Source organism: Pelodiscus sinensis, chromosome 16, assembly GCF_049634645.1.
Source record: "Pelodiscus sinensis isolate JC-2024 chromosome 16, ASM4963464v1, whole genome shotgun sequence".
Taxonomy (NCBI): Eukaryota; Metazoa; Chordata; order Testudines; family Trionychidae; genus Pelodiscus; species Pelodiscus sinensis.
Window position 1 is genome coordinate 2,772,235 of NC_134726.1, and position 24,956 is coordinate 2,797,190.

The window sequence follows — 24,956 nt, forward strand, 5'->3', positions numbered from 1 at the left end:
AAGAGTGCTCCACCTCGGGCTTTCTACTGCGTGGACAGCGCCAAAAGCCGAATGAAGCTATTTTGACTTTAGCTACGCTTATTTCAGCTTTGGCCCTGCGGTGTAGACGTGCCCTTACTGATCAGGCTCTAGGAATAAAGGGTTTCCTGGTTTAGATTCCCTCATGCAGGGTCTAGGAGACCTATTGTGACAATTGGACCTCCAAAGGGTGCCCCTATTATGAGTTCAAATGTAAAAAGTATGTGAAAGCTTGTCAAATGTTACAATAACCACAAAAAAGCAGATCAAATTGTTTACAACAGTGAATGTTGTATCCAAATAAAGAAGTTGGATGGGGCTAAATACAAAATTCCACGTTGAATTAATCCAAGGACTGTTGAAGTTACTACAGTTGAAGTGACTAGAACAAAATTGATGTAATGGATATCAGGCTTAATTGGTGTATAAAATAACGAGGAGGATGAATTATGATGCCTACTTTTCCCCTTTATGAGTTTTTTAAAAAGGGACATGGAAAGAAGACATGTTCATTTCGGCTCCCCCTCTCATATCCTATCCAACTTGGCATCCCAGATCTCAACAAATGCTCATCTAAAGGTTTTCTTCTGAGAGGAAGGCCAGCTGACCATGATCTTGTACACGACATTTTGTTTTCAAGCACACAAGATCCTGCTTGTTTTCCCTTGTGTTATTTTCTACCCGCCTCCTTCTATCCTACTCTCACTCTCTTGGCTTTTCATCAAATCCTAACACCAACAAAGCTGTATTCATCCCAGCCTGCTTGTCTAAGAAGAAAGATTCAATGACATGACATCACTGATCAGATCATAAACCAGGATCCAAGCAGCAGATGTTGTGGTCAACTTGCTAGCCAGGTTGTAACTGTCCAGCAGGCCAGCATACCAGAAAATACCAACAATACCAACAGAAGCTGTATCTCCCCCTGCTTTTCTATCTGCTCCTCCACCTTGGTCTGTCTGCTCGTTCAGAACAGGAAAAGGAAATGCCCTGGACACACCGGTTCTGAGAGTAAAATATCAAAGGCTTTTCTGAAAATAAGAGTCACTGATATTTGGTCTCCAAATGGAGAAAGGATTTAAAGGTTTGGTTTTGTACAATCATTCAGCCACAGTTCCACTCTGAATGCCTGTTTTGATACCTTGTTCTTTCTAATCAATCCATTTTGAACTTGAATGAGCACTTCTGGGAGTTTGCCAAGTCACCAAGTAAAACCAAAGCCTAAAATAAGCCATTTGATCACCGGTTAATGTTGGACAGCAAAAGCGTTTAGAAACCTTGCACTGCTTAGGCCCTTGAGAGCAGTATCTGGACAGCAGGCCTCTAGTAGCTACTCACATGGACAGGGCGGGGGGTGGGGGCAGGCCAGTCTCTGGTTGCCTCACACTGGGCAAGAAGCATGCCCCATTTCACACACTAATTCCCGACTCTTGTTCCTGTGGCCAGGGCCCAGCACTGAGGTGCGCACTGGGACGGGACGGCACGGACATATGGGGCAGGAATAAGATACCCAGTAACACCCTCGGCTACGCAGGAAGGAGTCTGGGCTGCGAGTGAAATCTCCAGCTTTGCTCCTCAGAAATGACCTTTGGTGGTCGAGACCAGGGTTGCTGGAGGCCTGGATGGTGCCATGTCCTGGAGATCAGCCCGCTCTTGGTCAACAGTGGCTCTGTTGGAGACTGGACTCTGAGGCCTGAGGAGAACAGCAGAGTTAGTGAAAGCTGGGAAAGGCTCTTACAGCTTTGCCCACTAACCCCAAGGAGAGGGAGGCTGCTTTTCTAAAACCGCTTTCCTGGAAGTGCCACTTCAGTCCCCTGTCTGTACGGAGCACACAGAGGTTTGTACACAGACTGGATGTTTTCCTTCACTGCAGCCTCTCTCTCCAGCTCGCTCTCATCAACCAAAAGTGACTAATGCGACGTGGTCAACTAGGAGCTGAGACATGCCAGGCCACAGCTCAAATGTCCTTCCTGTCCTGTGATATCTCAAACCTGCTACTGCCTGGTGAATATTTCATCAGACTGGAATTTGGGTCAAGCACTTTCAAAGCTGTTAGAAACTGGGCCTGGCAGTGGTGCCCAAGGCAGTGAAATACCCAATATGCCTTCCTCCCTTCCCTCCTTCCAGAAGGGAACAAAGCACAACAGGGCAAACCCATGTTCAGGGGCGGCCCGTCCATATAGGCAAACTAGGCGGTCGCCTAGAGCGCCAAGTTAAATGGGGCGCCAAATGGTGGCGCAATATCATTGAGGGGTTTGGAGGTGGGGGCGCCGATTGCATGGTTTGCCTAGGGCGCCAGTTGCTGGCAGCTAGTCTAGGGCCGCCCCTGCCCATGTTGTGGTTTCAAAGGCCAAGGGACTAACAGAAGTGCCAACTGGAATCTGGGAATCATGGGGGCCAGCCTGCTACGCACGGACTGCTAAAGCAAGCGCGCCTGCCCCCTTCCCTTGAGAGGTCTTCAATGCACAGGAGGCTGACAGGAAGGGCTGTGGGTTCTCCTAAGGAGCTGAGCTTGGAGATGTAATCTATATTCTTGCCAGTGAAGCACTCCAGCTGGACCAAACTCTTAGCACTGTGTCGCTATGTTACACTGGGGTTTCCTATTGGTAAGGGGGGAAGGACCCATAACAAAACCAAACCAAACCCCTTTAGCAGAGGGAAAATTTTTCAGTCTTAAAGCCAAGAAATGTTAATTGGATTCAGTGATAAGGATCATGCTGAGCTAAATTCGGTCAGGCTATGTCTAGACTGCAGGCTTCTTCTGGAAGAAGCTTTTCTGGAAGAGATCGTCCGAAAAAACTTCTTCCAAAAGAGAGCATCCACACAGCAAAAGCTCATCAAGAAAGCGATCTGCTTTTTCGACAGATAGTGTCCACACTGAATGGACGCTATCTCGCATTTAAGCCATGATTACTATGGACAGAGTGGCATGGACAGAGTGGCAAAAGAGTTCTTTTGGAAAAAGGCTTCTTCCTCGTAGAAAGAGGTTTACCGATGTTGGGAAAAGCCCCCTCTGTTCTTTCCATTTTTTTTTGAAAGAACGCGATTGCAGTGTGGACGTAAGTGAAGTTTTTTTGGAAAAACTCTGCAGTGTGGACATACCCCCAGACAGCATTACGGCAGGAAACAACCCTTAATGAGCAAGGGCATGAACTCAGAGAGGATGTAATTTGCCTCAGTGTAGAGACAATGCTAGGCCCATGTGCTGTCTATTTCTCGTCCCGCTGTCGCAGCAATAGCTCTATTTTCACAGCTTCAGAAGGGACTTTTCAGGGCTTACATGGGACTTCTGAACCAGGGGAATCTCCGCACAATGTAGTTCATCAGGAAACATTAAAAGGAGCCAACTCTCCCCTTGCCTGGAGAGACCCAAGAGAGGGACTGAGGAAGGGGGAGTTTCACATCCCAGCTGCTTGCTCTGTGGGGTGGATGCCCCCACTACACCCTGCTTCCAAGGGACAATCAGAGGGATGTGACTTCAAGAGGCCACTGTGGAGAGAGGGGTAGTGCTCTACTCCCCAACCGGATCTCTTCTATGGGACTGACACATCCTCATGGGACACCAGCGTGTCCTGCCATTTAGACTTACAGGACTGAAACGTCTTCCCCACCTTGGGTTGTTTGTGTCTGAGCCTGTCAGGGAATCTGCAGGGCAAGGAGGGAAGTGGACATTTCAGCCTGGGGAAGAGTGCAGTAAGAGGAGGGCCTGAAGCAAAGCCCATGTAGCACAGGCCGGCAGTACGGGACTGTCACCTGGTTTTGTTATATTTGCAGGCAGGATTCTGGACACCAGCAAGAAGCACCTCCTCCCAGCATGCTCTCCCTCCGAAATAGAGGCACAGCTCCCTGTGCACGCGGCTGTCTGTGTGGGGCAGGTAGGCGAGGGGCTCAGCGTGGCTCCTGCAGTAGATGGCATTGATGGAGCTGCCGTCTGTCATGCGGGCCAGCTGTGGATCCGAGGGCCCTATGATATCTTGCAAGGCGCTCCGGGCGTTCGGCCCTCTCACACCTAAAGCCAGCACAGGGGGTACCTTGCCAGCCTCTGGAGCGTAAGCAGAAGGCAGCTTGTCTGTGAAAGATAAACACATGTGACTAATGCCTGGAATCTCCCTTTTCCGGCTCATTCACTCCACTCAAGGTCTCTTCTCAGTTCATTACTCAGCCGAGATGTCTGACAGCTGATCAGTGCCTCTCCAGCACCCCTTCCAGTCTGCCAGCTGTTTCTCCTTGGGTCCCTGCCCACCTCTGGAGGCTCTTGCTTTGGCACTGCCGGTTACACTGCGATCTCTTCCCCTGTGTGGGCAGGGCCGATGCTTTGCAATAACACACGCAAGCCCAGGTTTTCCCACTGGCCTGCAGCTCAGGCAGGAGGAGATGCAGCAGGCCTGAGCCCTCCACGCAACCAGGTCTAATTAGGGCTGATTAAATTAAACCTCACCTAGTTAGCCCCCACCAGCATTGTCTAGTCTAAACCCCTGCCAAGATGCAGGATTTGTTGGGTGCCATGGAGGGCTAGGGGTGCACCAGTGTCCAAGGCCCCTATAATGGCAGGAAATTGAGCTGGTGAGATATACCCAGATGAACCTAACAACAACTTGTGGCCCATACGGCAGGGGAAGGCAAAAACTCCTAGTTCTTTGCCAATATGACCTGGGGGAAAATGTCTTCCCAGCCCTAAAGTTCAGGATCAGTTTGATCCTGAGCATGTGAACAAGACCCACTGGCCATGCGTTTAACTAAGCGAATTCTCTGCACCATCTCAGGGTACCAGCCACCCTGCCCAGTGTCCCATCTCCAGCGATGGTCATCACTAATGCTGCAGTAGAAGGGGGAAAAATAAGAACAAACCCAAAACACATTTTGAGGGAAAAAACCCTTCCTGATCCCTGCAGCAGCCTGACTGAAGGCCTGAAGCATGAGAATTAGGAACTGCTGACATGAATTCATGCAGATGAACTGGAAGGGTGATCTCAGGCACTACAGAACAGATAAATAAAGGAGGAAGAGGCTGAAAATACTTGAAAGCAGAAATATATTTGTATTTTTTCACGGTTCAAGCAAAGGCCAGTTTTCAGACCTGTGCTGTGGATCTCAACTCAGCAGAGCTCTGCCAATCTTCTGTGCTTGAATGAGGATTTTATGATTTTATATTTTTTTTATTCACCTTGGGTATGTCTACACTACCACCCTAGCTCGAACTAGGGTGGGTAATGTAGTCATACGAACTTGCAAATGAAGCCCGGGATTTGAATTTCCCGGGCTTCATTTGCATGTTGCCGGGCGCCGCCATTTTTAAATGTCCGCTAGTGTGGACTCCGTGCCCACGGCTACACGCGGCACGAACTAGGTAGTTCGGACTAGGCTTCCTATTCCGAACTACCTGTATGCCTCGTTCCACGTACAGGTAGTTCGGAATAGGAAGCCTAGTCCGAACTACCTAAATGCACTAGCGGACATTTAAAAATGGCGGCGCCCGGCAACATGCAAATGAAACCCGGGAAATTCAAATCCCGGGCTTCATTTGCAAGTTCGTATGACTACATTAACCACCCTAGTTCGAGCGAGGGGGGTAGTGTAGACAGACCCTTACTGTGGTGTTGTGTAAGTTCCTTGCTGGTTGCTATGCTTGGGCTGTGGGCTGTGGGTGACCCCCACTGGCAGCTGTCTGTAAGCACGGCCCAGCAGGGGGCGCCCTATCGCCCCAGGGCAGTGGCTAAAACCAGTTCTACAAGCTAAGGGAAGAGGCTGAACAAAGGAACTGAGGGCTTGGAAGAAGAGCCAGTCTTGGGCTGGAATCACGGAGGAACCAGTCTGAGGAGAGAGCTGGAATCCAGGGCCCTAGGGACCCATCTCAAGGGGTCTGAAGTATCCTGGCCCAGACTCCTGTAAACACATCACATCTAGGCTGTACTGTATCCTGGAGAAGCAATACAACCCCTCTATTCTACCAGCTGGCAGAGTCTGTTCTTGCGGCTCTGGGGGTGCAGGAACGGGGGAACCCTGACTGCGTTGTCACACTTACTAAGCTTCCCATTTGCTTGTACCAACATATTACAAGCCTACTGCTGAAACAACAGTCAGAATTATGAGCCAGCCTGGGCCCACTGGTTTCAAATGGGACAAGGCAGCAGGGAGCCTGCAGAACTTTTCTCAGTGGTTGAACAGGCCTTGACTGACTTTCCACCCAGCAGAAAGGAAAGTTCTAGCTTGTTTCTCTCCCTTTCAGCCTGCCAATATCCCACCCCAAGAGATACAGAGTATGTGAGCATGTGACCTGAGAGTGTTCCCAGGAGAGCTAGCCTGTACAGAAGCAATCCCAGGACTTGGAAGTTATGTGACGGCTTTCATGCTAGGAAACTGAAGGGCTTATAGTGTAATTAAGTCTCACATTCTCCCTGGGAGGTGGGTTTTATTATGCCTGATTCACTAACAGGGAAACTGAGGCACCGGGCTGCTATTTACGAACATGGATATCTAATGGTATGGATTTAGGGCCAGATCCTCACAAGTATTTCTGCACCTGCCTCCCCCGAATTCAATCAGAACTAGGCACCTTTCCGGATCTGAGCCTAAGTGTCTAACTGCAGGCATCCATGTGTGGATGCACTGCTGGTGCCTCGTCTTCTCTTTAGTCCCCACCCCCGGAGTTAAAAGAAAGGGCAGAAGCTACTTGGCAAAGCATGGGAATCTGGAGGGTGGGTCACCCTTCAGCGTGTCTGGGGCAAGGTCAGGTAAGCAGTCCCAGACACTGCAGTTTCCTCAGAGCCTCCGAGATAAAAGTTGGGGCGGCCATCTACAGAGAAATAGAGGCCAGAAGAACAGCAGCACAGAGACATGAAGAGTATTGGGGAGTAAAAACAGAGGAAATAGCAAAAACTTGCCGAAACTTAACACTTTAACACTGGGGCCAGGCAGAAGGGGGCAGGGTATAATCTGACTCCAGAGGAGACTCGAAGGGTCTTGACTGTGGCCATGCTCAGATCCCCCGAACTCCTCTTCCTTTTGAGCAGGTCTGGGCAGGCCTGTGAGCGGATACAGCTAAAGGGGAGCAGCTCTTGCAGCTAGAGGAGGCCTTACCTGTGCTAGAGAGGAGCACGCTGTGCTGGGGATAGAGCAAGCGGAGCCCACAGATATCCAGACCAGCACGGAGGATCAGCTGTAACGTGTGATGGACGGCCACAGGAGTTCGGAGCAGGGTTTCAAACAGCAACACCACAGCCACCTGGACAGCCAGACAAAGAGTGCAATGGAGGAATGGGTCAAACGGCTCCTAACGCACTTTCTGACAATGGTGAGCTCTCTCTTCTAGTGCAGCGATACTCAGACCTCAGGGCTTTAGAGGGCTAATCAGGGACCCACAAGAGCCACAGTCGTGTGAATTCACTGGTTCATTTACTAGGCTGCTACGTAGTCATTATATGCTATACATAAGTTGGCTGTGTCTACACTGGCCTCCCTTTCGGAAAAGGGATGCTAATGTAGCACTTTGGAATAGGCAAATCCATGGGGGATTTAAATATCCCCCACGGCATTTGCATTAACATGGCTGCCGCTTTTTTCCGGCTTGGAGATAAGCCGGAGAAAAGCGCCAGTCTAGACGTGATTCTCCAGAAAATAAAGCCTTTTCCGGAGGATCTCTTATTCCTACTTTCAAGAGAATCACGTCTAGACTGGCGCTTTTCTCCGGCTTATCTCCAAGCCGGAAAAAAGCGGCAGCCATGTTAATGCAAATGCCGTGGGGGATATTTAAATCCCCCGCGGATTTGCCTATTCCAAAGTGCTACATTAGCATCCCTTTTCTGGAAGGGAGGCCAGTGTAGACACAGCCGAAATGTATATGCATTATTAGATAGAGTATATAATATACATCATGACATTTTACAAATTACAATCGGTTACTAACATTGTAAAAGTATCCTGATGAGTCCATCCAAGTTACTATCCAATAATGAAACCACGGTGTTTTAATATCGTGGGCCGCAAAGACCCACAAGAATCACGTTAATGAGCCACTTGCAGCTCACGAGCTTCAGTCTGAGTCTCTGCTCTAGAGAGAACCAGCCACGCACACCAATGGGCAGTGGTAGCTCTTCTCTTCAGCAATCCCTGTGCCTTAGCTTACGTCCACACACTGGCAGTGGCGCACAGAACACAGGAGCCTATGTGTGTAACTACGTATGGCAGGGAAAGGCTCTGGCAATGGGGAAGGCTCGGGAATCTTTGCCTGCTGCCTTCCCTCACCAGATCCAATTCTTGCTTCCAGAGCTCTTCACGGAATCTAGGAAAGTTCTAGCAGGGGGGAGGCAGCACTGTCTCCTGCCAGAGCCCTTCACTACAATGAGGAAAGCTCCAGCAGCCGGGAAGAAGCAGGACACTAGGGGTGTGTCTAGACTACAGGGTTTTGTCGACAAAAGTGGACTTTTGTCGACAAAACTATACCTGGGTCTACACTACTGCTGCGTTCTGTCGACATAAACCTCATTCTACGAGGATTAACGCCTTCTATCAACAGAGTTCTGTTGTCAGAAGGTGTTATTGCATCTACACTGTCCTTTGCGTCTACACTCTCATGTCGACAAAGGGGCTTGCTTTGTCGACAGAACTGGCTGTAGTCTAGACGCTCTTTGTCGACAGAAGCTTTGTCGACCGTATCTGTCGACAAAGCCTCTGTCGACAAAAGCCTGTAGTCTAGACGTTCCCTAGGAAGCTAATAATATCAGTATAGAGGAGGAAGACCTGGAAACAGCCATGTGGAATACAGACCCTGGAAATAAGACTTTGCCTCTACTCTGCTTGCCTAAGCTATGCTATTTATAGCCACGTCAGCTGGGCATCGAATGTCTGTTCTTTACATGCCACTGTAAAAGTAGATGAACTTTTACTTGCACTGTAAAATCTCTGGGGGGGGGAGCTATCTCTTTGTTCTGTATTTGGCCCCTCTGACACTTACATAATCAGAAATATTTAAAACATTAATGAATAACATAATGCTTTCTGTGGGCTGAAGTACTATCTTTTGTCTTGTATTAGGTTGTAGATTCTTTGGGAAAAGGGATGAAATTTACCTAATGCACTGTTTACCTTTTCAGTAGTAAAAGAACATTTTCTGATAATATTAGACTAGATGACTGAATTTTGCTAGTTTTAGAAATTCTAAAATCAATGTTAGAAGAGAATTTAAAAACAGATACACCAGGTATCCTGTAATATGTCTATGTTCTAAAAGCCTGTTCTCTAGATTAATATCATTCAACTTGTCTTTAACTAAAGAGTTCTGAAAGACATCCAGCTGTGGACTGAATGTTCATATCCATGTTTCTGAACAGGAAAGAAAATAATTCGGAACCCTCTTCTTTTCTTGCTTTCAGTTCTGTATTTCACACTCCATAAGGGGAAACTTCAAGTTTCAAGGAGTACATATTTCTAGAGCCCTGCCAGATACACATTTTATATCTGCAAAAATGAGCAGTGGATATCCATATCCACATCCCCGAATGTGGACACTTGCAGATATAAAGTGGATATCCACGGATTTGCAGGACTCTAAATACTTTAAATGTAAGAATCCAGGTTTTCCCTGAAATTCAGGGACCTTGGAAGGTCTGGCTTGAGCTGCATAGTACAGCTATGCTGGCTTACAACTTGTTCATGGTTTCCCCTTCTGGACAGAATGCTAACCCAAAGAAGGAGTGTTAGCACTCCAGTGAATGCCAAATTAACACTTTAAATGAAATGCCACCAAGTGCTAGTCCCTCATAAACACATAGTGAGGCGTACAACATTATGATACATTAAGCTATAAATTGACCTCAGTAATAAAAGAGACTATTCCAACCAGACAAAAAAAGTTGTTTTCCCTGTTGATGTTGTTATAATATCCTTGATATTGACCCATTGCGCTGACAGGCTAATGAGTTTTCCCATAGGCTCCTGCCCTATAAACCCTCTAGCAAAGACTTCGCAAGCAGGGAAGTAAGTTACTCCTCATCCTCTTCAAGGCCTCATACTGGAGACCTCTTTTCAGCACAGAAGCAGGTCCCTTGAGAAGCCCAACAAGGTCACTTGTGAACCAGTCACAAGAGTTGTTGTAGACTAGAGAGAGGTACATCACTCCCAAATCCTTGGTGCCCTTTGGTGGATATCAAGCACTTTGTAGGATCAAGCCAGGCATGTGGGATCAAATCATCCGTCTAGCTGAAAGTCACAGCTGCTGCATTTTTAGATCAAGTTCAAGATGACGCTTTAAAGCCTCCCCAAATGAATCGGACTTATTCAGCTTTGTATTGTACAAGTTCTAAAAGCCAGGCAAGGTCTATGGCAGATCAGTTTGTAGTCAAGCTGGGTTAGATTTTCAAAAAAAGAGTCTGCCACTACAGATATGCACCTGGCTGGCAGCGATTTCTCCAACCCAGACATTTCAGAGTTGAATCTTTTCATGCTCGGAGCAACGAGCACAGGGAAAAGGATGACACCAAAGGCTAGGCTGGCATATTTAGATCGGAGTGAGAAATGTTTAAAGTTTGATTATTTGCACCCATCACATGAATTCAAACATTTCATGACAGTTTGATCGTCCTGCAGATACCCACTTCATTCTGCCAGTCAGAAAGGAGCTCTTACCTCAGTGTCTAAATCTGTGCTAGCCCCAATGTCACTGCTGTGAGGGAAGTATTTTTCATCAGTCTCGACTGTCTGCCAGTAGAACCCAGCTGGCATTGCAAATGCTTTCTCCACAGCCTGAAATGCACAAAAGACAGCTTTTATTTGGGAATTATCTTGATCCTTCAAAGGCAGGAAGTGAAAAAGACAACGTTACGGTGAGAGAGCAGAAAAACGACAAAGGGTTGTACTCATTAGTTCAATATCATGGCATCATTTGCTCTGTTTACCATTAGGTGCAAGAACTCCTTAAAATGACATCCAGGAGCATGGACCTGTTACAATTGGTATCTTGGGAGAATGACCATAATTAGGGACCAACCGGCTACCATTCCATATGCAGCTCTCCCACAGACTTCTATGGGTCTTTTGTGCAGTGGGGAATGGCAGGATCCGACCTGCAAGCATGCCAAGCATTCGCCTGTCAGTGCGAGTGCTGAGCATCTCATGGCAAAGGGCTATATGGCGAGAGGAGTTGGATTAGCCAATTGCTACAAGAATGAAACCAAGGTCAGTTCTGCAACGTAAATCAAAGACCCCACATTTTGGGAGGTCCTGTTATTTCAGATGCAATCATTACTCAGGTAGACGTGGGGCGGGCCTACAGGCATTTCATTACCCAGCATTAACTACATGCTGCACTTTCTATTAGGTCTTACACATTTTCTGTGCAGCAAACCACGCAAACTGCAAGAGTGCAGTTTGAGCCTCTGTGCGTAAGGATGTGTCAGCTACTTCCCAGTCATAACAATTCGTTCTGGCTTGAAGATTAGCATGCAAGGATTCACCCCAAGAATGAATGAATCTCCAGGTCACGGGGGAGATTCTTATTGGCCAAGTTCTGGGTAATGGGACCAACTCTGATCCAAGTTATAGCAGTGTAAAACTAGAGTCACTCCAGAAATATCAGTGGCATTACATGAGATTTCCATGGAGCAGAAGTTAGCTCTCTGACTGAAGAAAGAAATATCAGTTCTCAGCCAGATCTTCATCTGAGATGGACTCTAATTTACACCAGACATGAATATGACCCTTGAAGTTAAAATGTCTTTTGAGCTCAGATGCCACCAGAATGTATTCCATGGAAAAGAAATGATATTTCATGAAGGCATCATTCAGATTTTTATTATGGACACAGTTTGGGCTAATTATGCAAAAATCGGGCCATCCTGGTTTACAAGGTACATATAACACAGTTTAATTGTGTAAGCATTTGAGAGATACTCTGCTCTGGTGGATAAATAATATGGACTTTACGCCTTTCGATAAATGTTTAAAAACAGTAACAACCAAAGACAATGCATTTGAGTAATGTTAAAACCCCTCTGACACCTTCTGGTGCGGTGCTGTGCTGCTGCAGCAGCATTTAGTTTTAGTTTTGTTGTTATTAATTATTATTATTATTAATTATTATTATTAACACTGTAAGAGTCATTTGCATGGAAACAGAATTCCGGGATCAGCTGGTGTTAACGTGCAGAACTCCATGGCGCAGCTGCTCTAAATTGGTAGGGTTCCACTGAAGTCAATGATGCTACCTCAATTTACACCAATGGAGGCTCTGTCCCTTTGTTTCTGCCCTGTGACACCATACTCCTTTGCTGTGGAAAATCTGATGAAACAGATGTGAGAAATCACTAACTTAAGGTAAAAAAAAGCCAGTCCCCACCAGTTTCTCTGTGCCATGCTAGTAGCAGCACAATGAAAATTAGTCCAGGCAGGCTGGGAAACCCCAGAGATCTCCTATTGCTGAGGCCCTGTGACGGAGTGGACCAGCCCCTGAGGCTCCCTGCCAGAGGCACTGTGGTCCTGCCATACCCTGCTTCAGAAAGACAATAGAGAGGTCCTCCAAGGAGGCTAGAGTGGCTACAAAGGAAGCAGTCAATGAGGGGCCCAGAAGTCCCTATAAAAGGAGCTGCAGGACCAGTGTCAGTCAGTTCCTCTGGAGACCTCAAGCTGTGCAAACGAGTGACTATCTGGCTGAGAAAGTGGCAACACCATGGACAGCTCTGTATGGAGAGCTATTGGATACGGCTGGGCTATGTTGGGACTCTGAGATAAAGCCCTCAAAGTAAGGGCCAAGACGCTGTCTCCAGGTCAGGAAGCCCTGGGGGCACCAATCTCTGCCAGAGTGGGAAACAGACTGAGGGATACTATAGGGGGCACCTATTAGACATGTACCCAGGAGGGAGTTTATGGTTTCGCACACAGGGTGTGAGACTTGGTCGGAGGGCTGAGTTGCTGAAGAAGCTTCAAACGAGAGAGTGCCGGCACACACTTGGCTAGCGGGGGGCCTTTGTGAAAGGTGAGTGCCATCTTTTCCCTGGTCTGCCTCCTGCCACCCCACTTCTGCTATTTAGTTCTGACCAGCAGATGGGAAGGTCCTGGGCAGCAGCTCTTGGGCAGGATACCCATCTGGGGGCACCGTCTCTGGAAGGTCTCTGTGCTGCAGCATTGGTGAGTAGTTGTGTCTGGGTGATCATATCACTCCCTCAATCACCCGTGCACACTCCATTGCACGTGGGCAAAGTGTCCCTCAGAAAGAGACCTTGCCAGCACCATTGTGCGACTGGAGATCCCTGCTCTCCCCCTCTTGTTCACGATGATTAAACAATCCTATTTATTGTAGGAAATCCTTTATTTTGCTCATTCTTGACTGCCTGCCATCCTCCCACCAGATTCGGGGTGGCCCTAGGAGCACTGTTGGTGCTGTCGTGTCTCTGAATGCACACAGAGGCATCCCTTGTACAAGAGCTGTGGCAGTGCTGCATGCATGCAGGCTGACCCTGGCACAAAAACTCCCGCCATGAATATTCAAGGAAGCAGAAGAAACGGTCAAAGCAAACTTGATCCGGAATGTGGCCACATCTCCATGGAAACCTTTCTCGCTATTCACCCAGCTCTAGCTAGGACACAGCCCAACCCAGCTTAGGAAACTCGAGGGAGAGGCTGACTCTCAGCTTGCCCCCAGGGTAGGAATCTTGAGTGTCAGTTTCCATTTCTTGTGTTATTTCACTGTCTTTGAGTTGCTTAAATCAAATGAGCCAAGCCTTGCCTCATTTACACGTCTGCAGCCTCAAGTAAGGAAGAAATTGTGTGTGTGTGTGTGTGGGGGGGGGTGTAAATAAGGGCAGGTTCAAAGGACATGCAGTCTGTGTCAGGATCAAGGATCAAACCGAAGTAATGTGTAAAGGGGTATAAGTGACAGGAAAGCAGGTCCCTCGGCCCCATTAAACCAGATTCCACATCATAACCAAAAACCGCCTGTAACCGCTAGTGAAGGTGGGCGAGAGTCTCTATGTTCTGCCACTTTGCACCACTCACGGGATGCAAAGCGGAGGGAGCTGCCCTTGAACGGCTGCTGAGAATTCCCATGCTAGGAGAGCTCTCTGCTGGGACGTGACAGAATCAACAGCTCCTGCGCCAAGGGTACGTCTAAACTACATGCCTCCGTCGACGGAGGCATGTAGATTAGACAGATCGGCAGAGGGAAATGAAGCCGCGATTAAAATAATCGCAGCTTCATTTAAATTTAAATGGCTGCCCCGCTCTGCCGATCAGCTGTTTGTCGGCAGATCGGGGCAGTCTGGACGCGACGCGCTGACAAAGAAGCCTTTCTTGATCGGCACAGGTATGCCTCGTGAAACCAGGTTTACCTGTGCCGATCAAGAAAGGCTTCTTTGTCGACGCAGCGCATCCAGACTGCCCCGATCTGCCAACAAACAGCTGATCGGCAGAGCGGGGCAGCCATTTAAATTTAAATGAAGCCGCGATTATTTTAATCGCGGCTTCATTTCCCTCTGCCGATCTGTCTAATCTACATGCCTCCGTCGACGGAGGCATGTAGTCTAGACACACCCCAAGTGTCCCACATAGAGGTGTCAGAGGCAAAGCAGGACATAGTACAGCGAGTCTCACTCAGCATATGGTCCCTGGAGGACTACGGGCAACTGACAGAAATTACAGCGGCCCCAAAGCTGCGCTGACTTACGCTGAGGCTGGAGCAGTCTCATTATCTCCCTGACAGCCCCTTCCCAAGCAGACCTAGGCTCAGGAAAAAAGCCCACAGTGTTATTTGTAATATGACCAAGGAGCCTACAGTTCCTAGCTGGTGGCGTCGTGTGTTTTTCTTTAGAATTGTCAATTCTCTCGGTTGTTGTTCGGAGCCATACTCTGATTTCTGTCACCTGAAGGCACGGGAGAAGACTGCTCTGTAGCAGAGCCGACACGGCACATAAACATGACTTTTGCTTTAAAAAACCATTTAAAAGCAACTCGGAGCCACTGTTTTGTTTCAGACAAGCTTGCGCAGATGTAGCCAGACACAGTTAGGAGAAGGGATTTCACAGCAGGAAATGGACTGTAAAATACAGAGCAGAAACAATGCAAGCAGGAAGGGGAAGCCAGTTCTACAGGAGCCTAGCTACTCGGAGAGTCCTCCAGAATACAGCCAGCTCCGCTATTTCCCTTCTTGGAGGTAGTATGGTCTTCTGAACTCATTCCCCACAAGAACTAAGGAAAAGGTTTGGCCATTACATTATCTCAAGAGACTCTGAAAAGAATCTTCATGCCACAAACAGACTCTACTAGCTGAGAGCTGGTTCCCAGCCACAGCAGGGAGGAGCACTAGCTACTTCTGCATCTCATCCCCAAAGCCTTTGGTGCTTCCCAGCATGAGACAGCCCCAGCCCCAGCCCCAGCCCCAGCCCCAGCCATCCATCCTTTCCCCAAAGAAAAGCTGCTCAAATCCCCCATGAGAAAGTCACCGGCTTTCCCCTTCCCCTCCGCAGGAGTGGGTGTCTCAAAGAGCTCTCCTAGCTCCTTCACATCATCCGCTTTAACAGGGTGAATTGTCTGCACCAGCTCATGCAGCATCACTGGGTTTAAGCCAAGATGAGTGGCAGGGCATTGACAAGGCAGCTGCCAAGCCCAGCTGTGCAAATGCCATTGGCAGTGAGAGTCTCGACAGCATTAAAGGAAGGGTCACTACCCCAGGCACTAAAAGCTGGTGCAGAGGCCCCAGCGGCGAGACATAGTCGAGACCCGTGGCTCATGTAGCACAGAAGACCAGATGTGCATCGCAGGGGCTTCAGAGATACATGGCAGGGACCCTGGATTTGGGACATGCTGCTAAATTCTCTCCTCTCTCTGCCGCCACATGGGCCAATCCCTCATGTTATTTGGATACTAAATTCCATTTACTTTACAGAACTCCCGGAATGTCTGTGTGCTGCAGATTTTAGTACTGAAAAGGAAGCAGCCTGGGGCAAGTGGAGGTTTGGATGGCTGGGAAGGAGGCAATTAAAGTTTCTGTCCCGCAGGAAGGCACGGAAGGGGCAGTACTGGACACTGACATACAGGAGGAGGTTGAGGGTTTGGTGCAGGGAGAGGGATGTACCTGGAAAGATGGCTTTCTCATTTTCCCGTTTTGGGACAGGAACAGAGGTGCTTTTAAGGGTAGAAGGAGACAAGACTGTATTCCACATTCTCTTGTGAGAGCAACAAGATGTCTCATTGTGCCCTCTTCCCCAATGATGTACCACCACATCCAGCTATGGAGGATAAGCATGTTAGCCGGATGGTTCTGCTAGCCAGTCATCTGTGGAGTAATTAACCATGTCCCCAGTTAATTTTAATCATTAGGCTTCAGAGTGAACACTTCACTGTGATGAGTGGGAGCAATTCACATCTCTCCAAGCTTGTTTCAGGCAAACATCACTGTGTTAGTCTACATTTCGTTCATATTCTCAAGGTCAGCTTTTCAAACTCCCCCTGACTTCAGTGGGATCTGGATTTCATCATGTTTTTTTCACTGTGAAGTGGGATTCTGGAGCAAGGTAATGCAGCAGCTCACTGTAAGTCTCCAAACAGGCATTCATTTATATAGCCACATTATCGCTGTACAGCAGCGGACCAGGTCATCTGACTCACAGGCAGGATGGGTGAGTCAGCCCTTAAGGGGACTCAACAGCCTGACCAATCAGGGGAGATGTGAAGCATCTATAGGCACTGCAGTCAAGGCAACATAATGAGTGCATCAGGCGGTCCAACAGACACAGGAATGCCTGGTCGCTGGCCTCTCACTGCCAACTCAAGAAGGGAGGGAACAGTAGGAGGCCCTGACTAATCAGGGGCAGGTGAGGTGTTACTCATGCAGGAGAGTAACGCTCCTTGATTAAGATTTTGATCTGTGCTTCGAGCGCGGTGGTGCCTCTTTGGCTTTACAAAGCAGCCCCATGAAGGCAGGCATTACACATGCCCATCTCTCAGCATTCCCTGGGACTCCAACCGGGAGAGGCCAGCCACTCTGAAGACAACAAAGTGCTGTTGCAGAGTCGATCCCATTAAGGCAGAGTCCTAACGCATGGCTCAGATGCTTGACAATGAAGTCTTTGAAGATTTGGCATTAGGTTTAGCAGAAGCTTCAGAAGAGGCCAAGAGAGCCCTGAGCCACACACTGGGACCCAAGAGCTCCCAGATCCCCCAGCCAGCCAAGCCATGGTGCACCCCAAGGTATCTGGAAACTGTCCTATCCATACATAAAGGGCACCATCTGGCCACACCTGGGCGCAGCTTGAACCCACTGGAGTGTGTGAAAAGAAAAGACAAAGAGAGAACACACGCAGCAGGAAAAGAAGAATAAAACGTCTGGTCTATCAAGATCTGGGAGGCGCCGAGCCCAGACCACATTACCCAATGCAATTTTCATGTATTTGTTTGACAAATAAGGATTAGAGGTAGCAGCTCCACAGCCAAGAACCTAAGAGAACCAGGTGAAGCTGGCAGTGAAGATGATGAACTGCTGATGTGACAGCAGCAGCAGTTGTACAAGGGAGCTCCTCCATCAGCTATGATGGCAAACGAGCTGCTAATAAGGGGCAGTAAAAGGTGCTATTGCCCCTTACCTGGGGCTAGTGGATGTGCTTGTTGGTAGAATTACAGCTATGGGACTTCTCATCACTCACAGGCTAAGAGCAGGAGCTTCAGAGGGTAGCCGAGTTAGTCTGTTACAGAAAAAAACAGCAAGCAAATAGTCTGGTAGCACTTTATAGACTAATAAAACATGTAGATGGGATCATGAGCTTTCATGGGCACAGCCACTTCTTCAGATGGCCGGAGTTATGATTAGAGGATAAGGAAACTCGTAATAAATAGGAGAAGGGAATGGGGGGAAAGGAAGATGTTCTGTTGCCCACCCCCTTACCTCTATGCATAAAGTGTCAGGAGAAAGAGTAAACCTGAGTAGATAAAGATAAAACTGAAAGCTACACCTATTAAGAGTGGGTTGGTTTGGTTAAAGGGCCATGATGTGATGTGGCCTTTGCATCATTAAGGGAGTGATCCAAGGAGGTGCTGAGCACCTGAAATTGAAGGGAAAATCTGGCCTTTTATCTGATTTCATTTCTTCTAAGCAGGCGAAGCTGAGATAGATCAGTGGCTGGATAAGGCAGGAAGGATACCATTCAGGCTCAGAGCAGAGAGGCAGGAGTGGGGAGATATATTATACGTGTGTTTGGGAGAAGAGAAGGAACACCACATTTATAAAGCATTGCAAAACGCTAATGGGTTTTGTCAGTTGTGTCACACAAGTGCTGTTATTCAAATATCCCATTAATGTATTCTCCGGGAAAGAGCTTCTTAATTTTTAATCAGAGAACAGCCCTTGGAGGTCATTCGACTGGTGCTAGTTCCCCATCATGATTTTTTTTTGTATTTTCCGTTGTCTTGTTTGAAATGTCCCAAGTGACAGGGACTTTTAACCTCTTCCCTTGTGAGAGTAAAGCCTAACTGATCAAATTCAGAATGCTCGGAACAAGAATTCCCAAGTCTGATCTGTAGAGATTATGTTCCCACGATATGAAGCACATTCTGGTGTCATCCATGCTGGACTGGTGCATTTTGCGGCGGCTAGTTCACACCTACTATTGAACCAGAATGATCACATCTTTGAAAACTCATACTCATACTCTGCTCTGGTCTGTTGCACGTATGGGAGCAGATCCCTTCCGGGACATGTTGTGCACCACAAATTCCGCAGGCAGGTTGTTTTCTAGGAGGCAGTATCAGTCTGGGTATGTCTACACTTGCACCCTCTTGAGAGAGGGATGCAAATGCAGACATTCGAAATTGCAAATGAAGCCTGGATTTAAATATCCCGCACCTCATTTGCATATTCGCGTCATGGCGCTATTTCAGAATAACAGATGCCGTTAAGACGCAGTTATTTCGAGAGAAAACCCTTCTCTTGAAAAAACTGATAAACCCCATTGTATGAGGAATAAGGGTTATTTCAAGAGAGGGGTTTTCTCTCGAAATAACCGCGTCTTAACAGTGTCTGTTATTTCGAAATAGCGCCATAATGCGAGTATGCAAATGAAGTGCGGGATATTTAAATCCCGGCTTCATTTGCAATTTCCAATGTCTGCATTTGTATCCCTCTCTCGAAAGAGGGTGAAAGTGTAGACATAGCCTCTATGAACAGAGAGGGGAGACACGACAGCAGTGAATTTTGTGTGCCTTTGGTGATATGCCTTCAGTCTTCATATAGCCCCCAAGTGCTCTCCTTACCCCGTATGAAGTTGTATTATATTTTGGCCAACACGCACCCTCAGCGCTAATGGAATTGCTCCCAGGAGAATTTGGGCCCAAAACTCCAGACATGACCAATGGGAGTTTTGTGTAGGACCAATTAGAACTGTACATGAAAAACGAAACAACCCTTAGGAAACGACTCAACTTGCTGGGGGAAGTCAGCCAGGAACTAGCTAACTTCCAGGGCTCTGTGGAAGACACTAGATGCATTCCATCCATGGGCAAGTGAGGCTGAGCTAAGCAAGTCCCGATCCATCTCCCCAACACCAGCAAGACCCCTCACTCTCCCTCGGCATTTGCTCCTGACACAATCCACCTTCCCGATTCCCCCCAACAGGTGGTAACCAGCACAGGTTGGGCACCCAGGGTGGCTCTGTGCAGGACGGTGAAGAAAAAGCAGACAGGGAGCATGAGAGGGCCTGCCCTCTAGTGCCCAGGGCACTGATAGAGATGCTAGGGAGTGGAGGAAGAGGAGAACAGAAGGAAGTTATCAGGACAAATACACGGCATCTCAAGGGTTAATATGAAGATGCATTTATAGTTGTATTTTATAGTAAAAGGAAGCACTCCTCTTTCTGCTGACGTGGAACACTAATTGCTAACCTGCACAAGGATTATATCACTCTGAACCCAACCTGGGGATTTAATGATCCCCTTGGGAGTTAGCTCTGGATAGCCAAAATGAAATGCTGTGGATCGATAGAAAGTATGTATAGCATTAATAACGGAGGCTTTCAAAGGAAGGCAACAAGGGCAAAGAGATCTATTTTAGGATTCAGAATCTGCTGAGAAACTACTGGACCAACTGACTGAAAAGTAAATGTTGGCTCGCCCTCTCTCTCTGACAAAGCAGGTATATAAAGATTAACGCTACTGACTGGTTACCCTGTGCACAGAGCTACGCTGGCATAAGGCATCCTATGACATTTTCACCCCATCTTTCTCTTTCCCCCCCTCCTGTCCGCACCTTTCTTTCATCCATCATTTTGCATCTTGTCTCTTACACCGGGAGCTCCCCGGGACAGAGCTATGTGTTCATTAACCATCTGTCCAACACCTGGCGCCACAGGGCTCCAAGCTAGCTGGGACTCTGGGCCCCACCACGATATGAATGATAAATAATCACGATCACTGATCCTACACCAGAGTTTTCAAGCTGACAAGCCTGACTATTAAGAGCTATTTAGAAAAGCTGGACATACACAAATCCACGAGTCCGGATTTAATGCATCCGAGGCTACTGAGGGAGTTGGCAAATGTCATTGTAGAGCCTTTGGCCATTATTTTTGAAAACTCGTGGATATCGGGATTCCAGATCTGGGATTGGATGATTGTATGACTACAGCTTGCACTGTCACATGTAAATGGCCATGGTGCTGGTTTTAGGATAGACTGTCAGCTGGTGTCAATCAGCATGAGGCCACTTTGGCACCCATCTCCGTCAGCGGAGAATCAGGCCATTTTCAGCTAGCTTATAGAGATCAAAATGTTCTGTAACTGAAAGCTACACCTATTAAGAGTAGGTTGGTCTGGTTAAAGGGCCATGATGTGATGTGGCCTTTGCATCATTAAGGGAGTGATCCAAGGAGGTGCTAAGCACCTGAAATTGAAGGGAAAATCTGGCCTTTTATCTGATTTAATTTCTTCTAAGCAGGCGAAGCTAAGATAGATTCCTCACACAGAAAATGGGTTTGCTGCCTGGCTGTTCAATTTCTAATGATTTATAATTCCCCTAATAAGGGATAGGCATAAAAGCTTTGCCTGATTGAAATGAGGCTTCATTCGATGCCTTACAAATAAGCACCAGATTTATCCTGTACAAATATACGGGGTAACTTTTCAGTACGTGTCAGTGGTTGAAGTCACTTTTTCTTTGCATCAATGAAAGAGAAGCTGCCTTTTCAGTCAAGGAGGTAGAATATAATATGGACAAAACTGTAAGTGCTATCTTAGCGCCTAACTCTTCATTGCCTTGATTTGTGTGGCATAACTACTAACCCCTGAATCTGATTTGAATTCTGCAAGAGGCATAGTACTGCATTTTCAATATCTTCATCAATGATTTAGATATTGGCATAGAGGAGTTGCTTATTAAGTTTGCAGATGATACCAAGCTAGGAGGGGTTGCAACTGCTTTGGAGGATAGGGTCAAAATTTAAAATGATCTAGACAAATTGGAGAAATGGTCTGAGGTAAATAGGATGAAGTTTAATAAGGACAAATGCTAAGTACTCCACTTCGGAAGGAACAATCAGTTTCATGCATACAGAATGGGAAGTGACTGTCTAGGAAGGAGTACTGCAGAAAAGGATCTAGGGGTCATGGTGGACCACAAGCTAAATAAGAGCCAACAGTGTGATGCTGTTTCAAAAAAAGCAAACATGATTCTGAGATGCATTAACAGGAGCGTTGTGAGCAAGACAGGAGAAGTCATTCTTCCGCTCTGCTCAGCACGGGTTAGGCCTCAATTGGAGTGTTGTGTCCAGTTCTGGGCACCACATTTCAAGAAAGCTGTTGAGAAATTGGAGAAGGTCCAGAGAAGAGCAACAAAAATGATTAAAAGTCTAGAGAATATGAGCTATGAAGGAAGACTGAAGGAATTGGGCTTGTTTAGTTTGGAAAAGAGAAGACTGAGAGGGGACATGATAGCCATTTTCAAGTACCTAGAAGGGTGTCACAAGGAGAAGGGAGAAAAATTGTTCTCCTTGGCCTCTGAGGATAGGACAAGAAGCTATGCACTTAAACTGCAGCAAGGGAGGTTCAGGTTGGACATTAGGAAAACTTTCTACCTGTCAGGGGGGTTAAACATTGGAATAAATTGCCTAGGGAGGTTGTGAAATCTCCATCTCTGCAGATATTTAAGAGCCGTTTGGACACACACCTGTCAGGAATGGTCTAGACAGTGCTTGGTCCTGCCATGAAGGCAGGGGACTGGACTCGATGCCTCTTGAGGTCCCTTCCAGTTCTAGTGTGCTATGATTCTATGATCCGTTTCAAAGCAATCGGCTCAGTCATAAAACAACACTGTCATGTCCACTGATTCCAGGGATTGTGTATCTGTGCGTACAGTGACCTGGGAATGATGGGAAAACAAGATGACTGACAGAGGCTGCTGAAGTACAGGAAGGCAATGGGTGGGAACCCACCCAGCAGACAAGGTGAAGAGCCTGGGCAGCAGCGTGATGGCATGGTGTCTGGGGAAGGAGGAAGGAGTGCATTCACTGGGGTCTTGCTAGACCACTAGGAAATAAAAAACACCCATTGCCTCCAATGTAGCCATCTGGTTGTTTACCATTCTGCAAGCATCCTGGCTTCTCTTCTCCACAGCATAGCACCCAGAGGGGCTGAGCAGCGCTGGGAGCCCCTGGCACTCAGCAAATGCGGCAGCCACATTCTGCCTGCCTGTTGGGGGAAATGCTAGGAGAGCAAGAGGCTCAGCACAGCTGTCCTGTAGAAACCAACATCTGTCCCAGAGAATTGCTTCCTGGAATGCATCTATGACCATTCACAATTAGATAGGAGAAGCCAGTCCTGTGTCATGTCCAAGGTCCTAAAGGAAACAGACACGTCCATTAAACCAGAAACACACGAACGCTTCTCGCATTCCATTCACTTGAGCGGATATTATGGAAGACTTGACATCCGGACAGCAGTGAACGGGTTAATCTTTATGGACCATTAGACATGCAGAGTCACCTTCCCAGGGTTAGTTTAGTCTCAGGCATTTCGAAGGGCTTGATCCTAAGAGGTGCTGAGCACTTGTAATCCTCACTGACCCAAGCACAGGTCCATCAATGGCCATTAGCCAGGGTGGACAGGGATGCAAAGCCAGGCTCTGAGCCATCCCTAATCTCTGTTTGTCAAATGCTGGGAATAGGTGACAGGAGATGGATCACTTGATGGTTACCTGGTCTGTTCACTCCTCTGAAACACGTGGCATTGGCCACTGTCGGCAGCCAGGATACTGGGCTAGCTGGACCTTTGATCTAGCCCATATGGCCGTTTTTGTGTTAATACTGCAGTGGGAGTTATGAATACAGGCTGAACCTCTCTAGTCCGGCACTCTCCAGTCTGGCAACATCCGTGGTCCGGCAGGATTTGAATTAGCTGGATGTTCACTTAGCATGAGTGGGGCCAAGTTTCCCACTGTCCTGTCAAGTTTGCTTACTCCTGGCTCTCGGTGTTCTGAGGTGTTCTTTAGCTCTCAGTTACCCCTAAATGTCTTCTCAGAGCCCAGCAAGCAGTGGAAGTGTTAATAATGCTGCTGAGCATAAGCATGGGTTTTGTCCCACTTTTCCACTTATTTCCTTGAGCCAACACAGTACGATTGTGTAACAACACTAACACATTGTTATGAAGAGAGCTGATCAGCCTTGGCTAGGCGTAGGATGCATCAGTACAGGCATACATTATTAAGCAGCATTGCAAGCATTCCATTTATTTGCCTCGGCGAAATAAAAATAAAGAGACGTACTCGTTACAAAATGGACCTGTCCATGCTTTGGCTAATGCTCGGATTTGGCACCCATCAGGTCCAGAGCGTGCTGGACCAGAGAGGCCCAACTTGTACTAAGTAAGGCTTAGAAACAGACCTTAAGCCCCCCTCTCCCTCGAGCACAGGAAAAGATTACTAATGGATGAAGCCGACACTGGTTACTGGCCCTAGTCATGGTAGAGGACAGAAACGCACAGCTCACAGGCAGTACCTTAGGGTCAGGGTTAACAGCGGTGATGCAGCTGAGCCGTACAACGGGAATCTCTGGAAGGAGTGGGTATAGCTGGCTCTGGAGGTGACTGGTCAGTTCTCCGTGCCACCAGATAACACTTGACAGCCATGTATGCGATAGGTAGGTAGAGATCTGCTGGTAAAAAATGGATGTTCCTCGAAGGTCGTCCTTAGCCTGCAACCAATGACATTTGATTCAAGTTAACAGTGCACTGCAAGAAAGCAGCACATTTTCTTTCCAAGAAGCCTTTCATACACATGGTGCATGACTGGAGGTAAGTGGGAGAGGAATAGAGAATTTACCACTGTTCCCAGTGCAGACCAGCAATTATACTTCCAGCTTTGCCACTGAAACCTGGCTGGCTATCTTCCCACCACCTGTCAACCTGCCCCCACCTCAGCTCATTTGAATAACAAATTGTCCTTCATTTAGCTCTCTCTGCCCAAACCAGCCTAGCAAATAAATGCAGTACAACTGAATGGGAGCAGGTGGGCTGGGCCTAGCATGGAGGAGAGACCTCAGTTCAGCATGAAGGTACAGAGGAGGTTGCGAGCTCCAGAGGAAGGGAGATGAAGAGGGCCCAGGCAGGCGTAGCCGAGTTTTTCACCTGCTGAAGTGGCACGGATGCCCAAAAGGCTGGGAGCGGGATGTGATTGATAGCATGCTTCAGTTGTTTTATACCTAGACTTTACAGCCAATCGAAGTTAACGCCAAGGCTGCTCTCCATAATAAAGCTTTATAGCTAACCAAGCCAATCATTTCAGTCGTTCTGGCCAAAGGGCGATGCTATGAATCTCAGAGTGTTCTATAACCAAGGGTGACCACTAACTTTCTTTTGGCCACTTGTTCTGCAGCCCGGGGGTGATTGCATTGTATAAATCTTTGTGAAGGTGCACTGCTTAATTATAACCAGATTCTGCCTTTCTGAAGCAGAGAGGAAACTATTTCATTAAAGGGAGC

The 24,956-nt window shown here is 47.6% G+C and overlaps 1 protein-coding gene across 8 annotated transcripts in view; it reads right to left on the bottom strand.

The window, feature by feature from the left end:
- DNAAF8 (dynein axonemal assembly factor 8) overlaps positions 1 to 24,956 on the bottom strand; it is a 114,590-nt gene that overhangs the window by 40,426 nt on the left and 49,208 nt on the right. For all 8 annotated transcript variants that reach the window (XM_075899066.1, XM_075899063.1, XM_075899067.1 and 5 more), the window contains 5 exons: positions 23,976 to 24,170; positions 10,639 to 10,755; positions 7,096 to 7,240; positions 3,772 to 4,087; positions 1,605 to 1,711 (listed from right to left, as the gene is read on the bottom strand). In XM_075899066.1, coding sequence (XP_075755181.1) covers positions 1,605 to 1,711; positions 3,772 to 4,087; positions 7,096 to 7,240; positions 10,639 to 10,755; positions 23,976 to 24,170 — 880 coding nt within the window. The remainder of the gene's footprint in view (positions 1 to 1,604; positions 1,712 to 3,771; positions 4,088 to 7,095; positions 7,241 to 10,638; positions 10,756 to 23,975; positions 24,171 to 24,956) is intronic.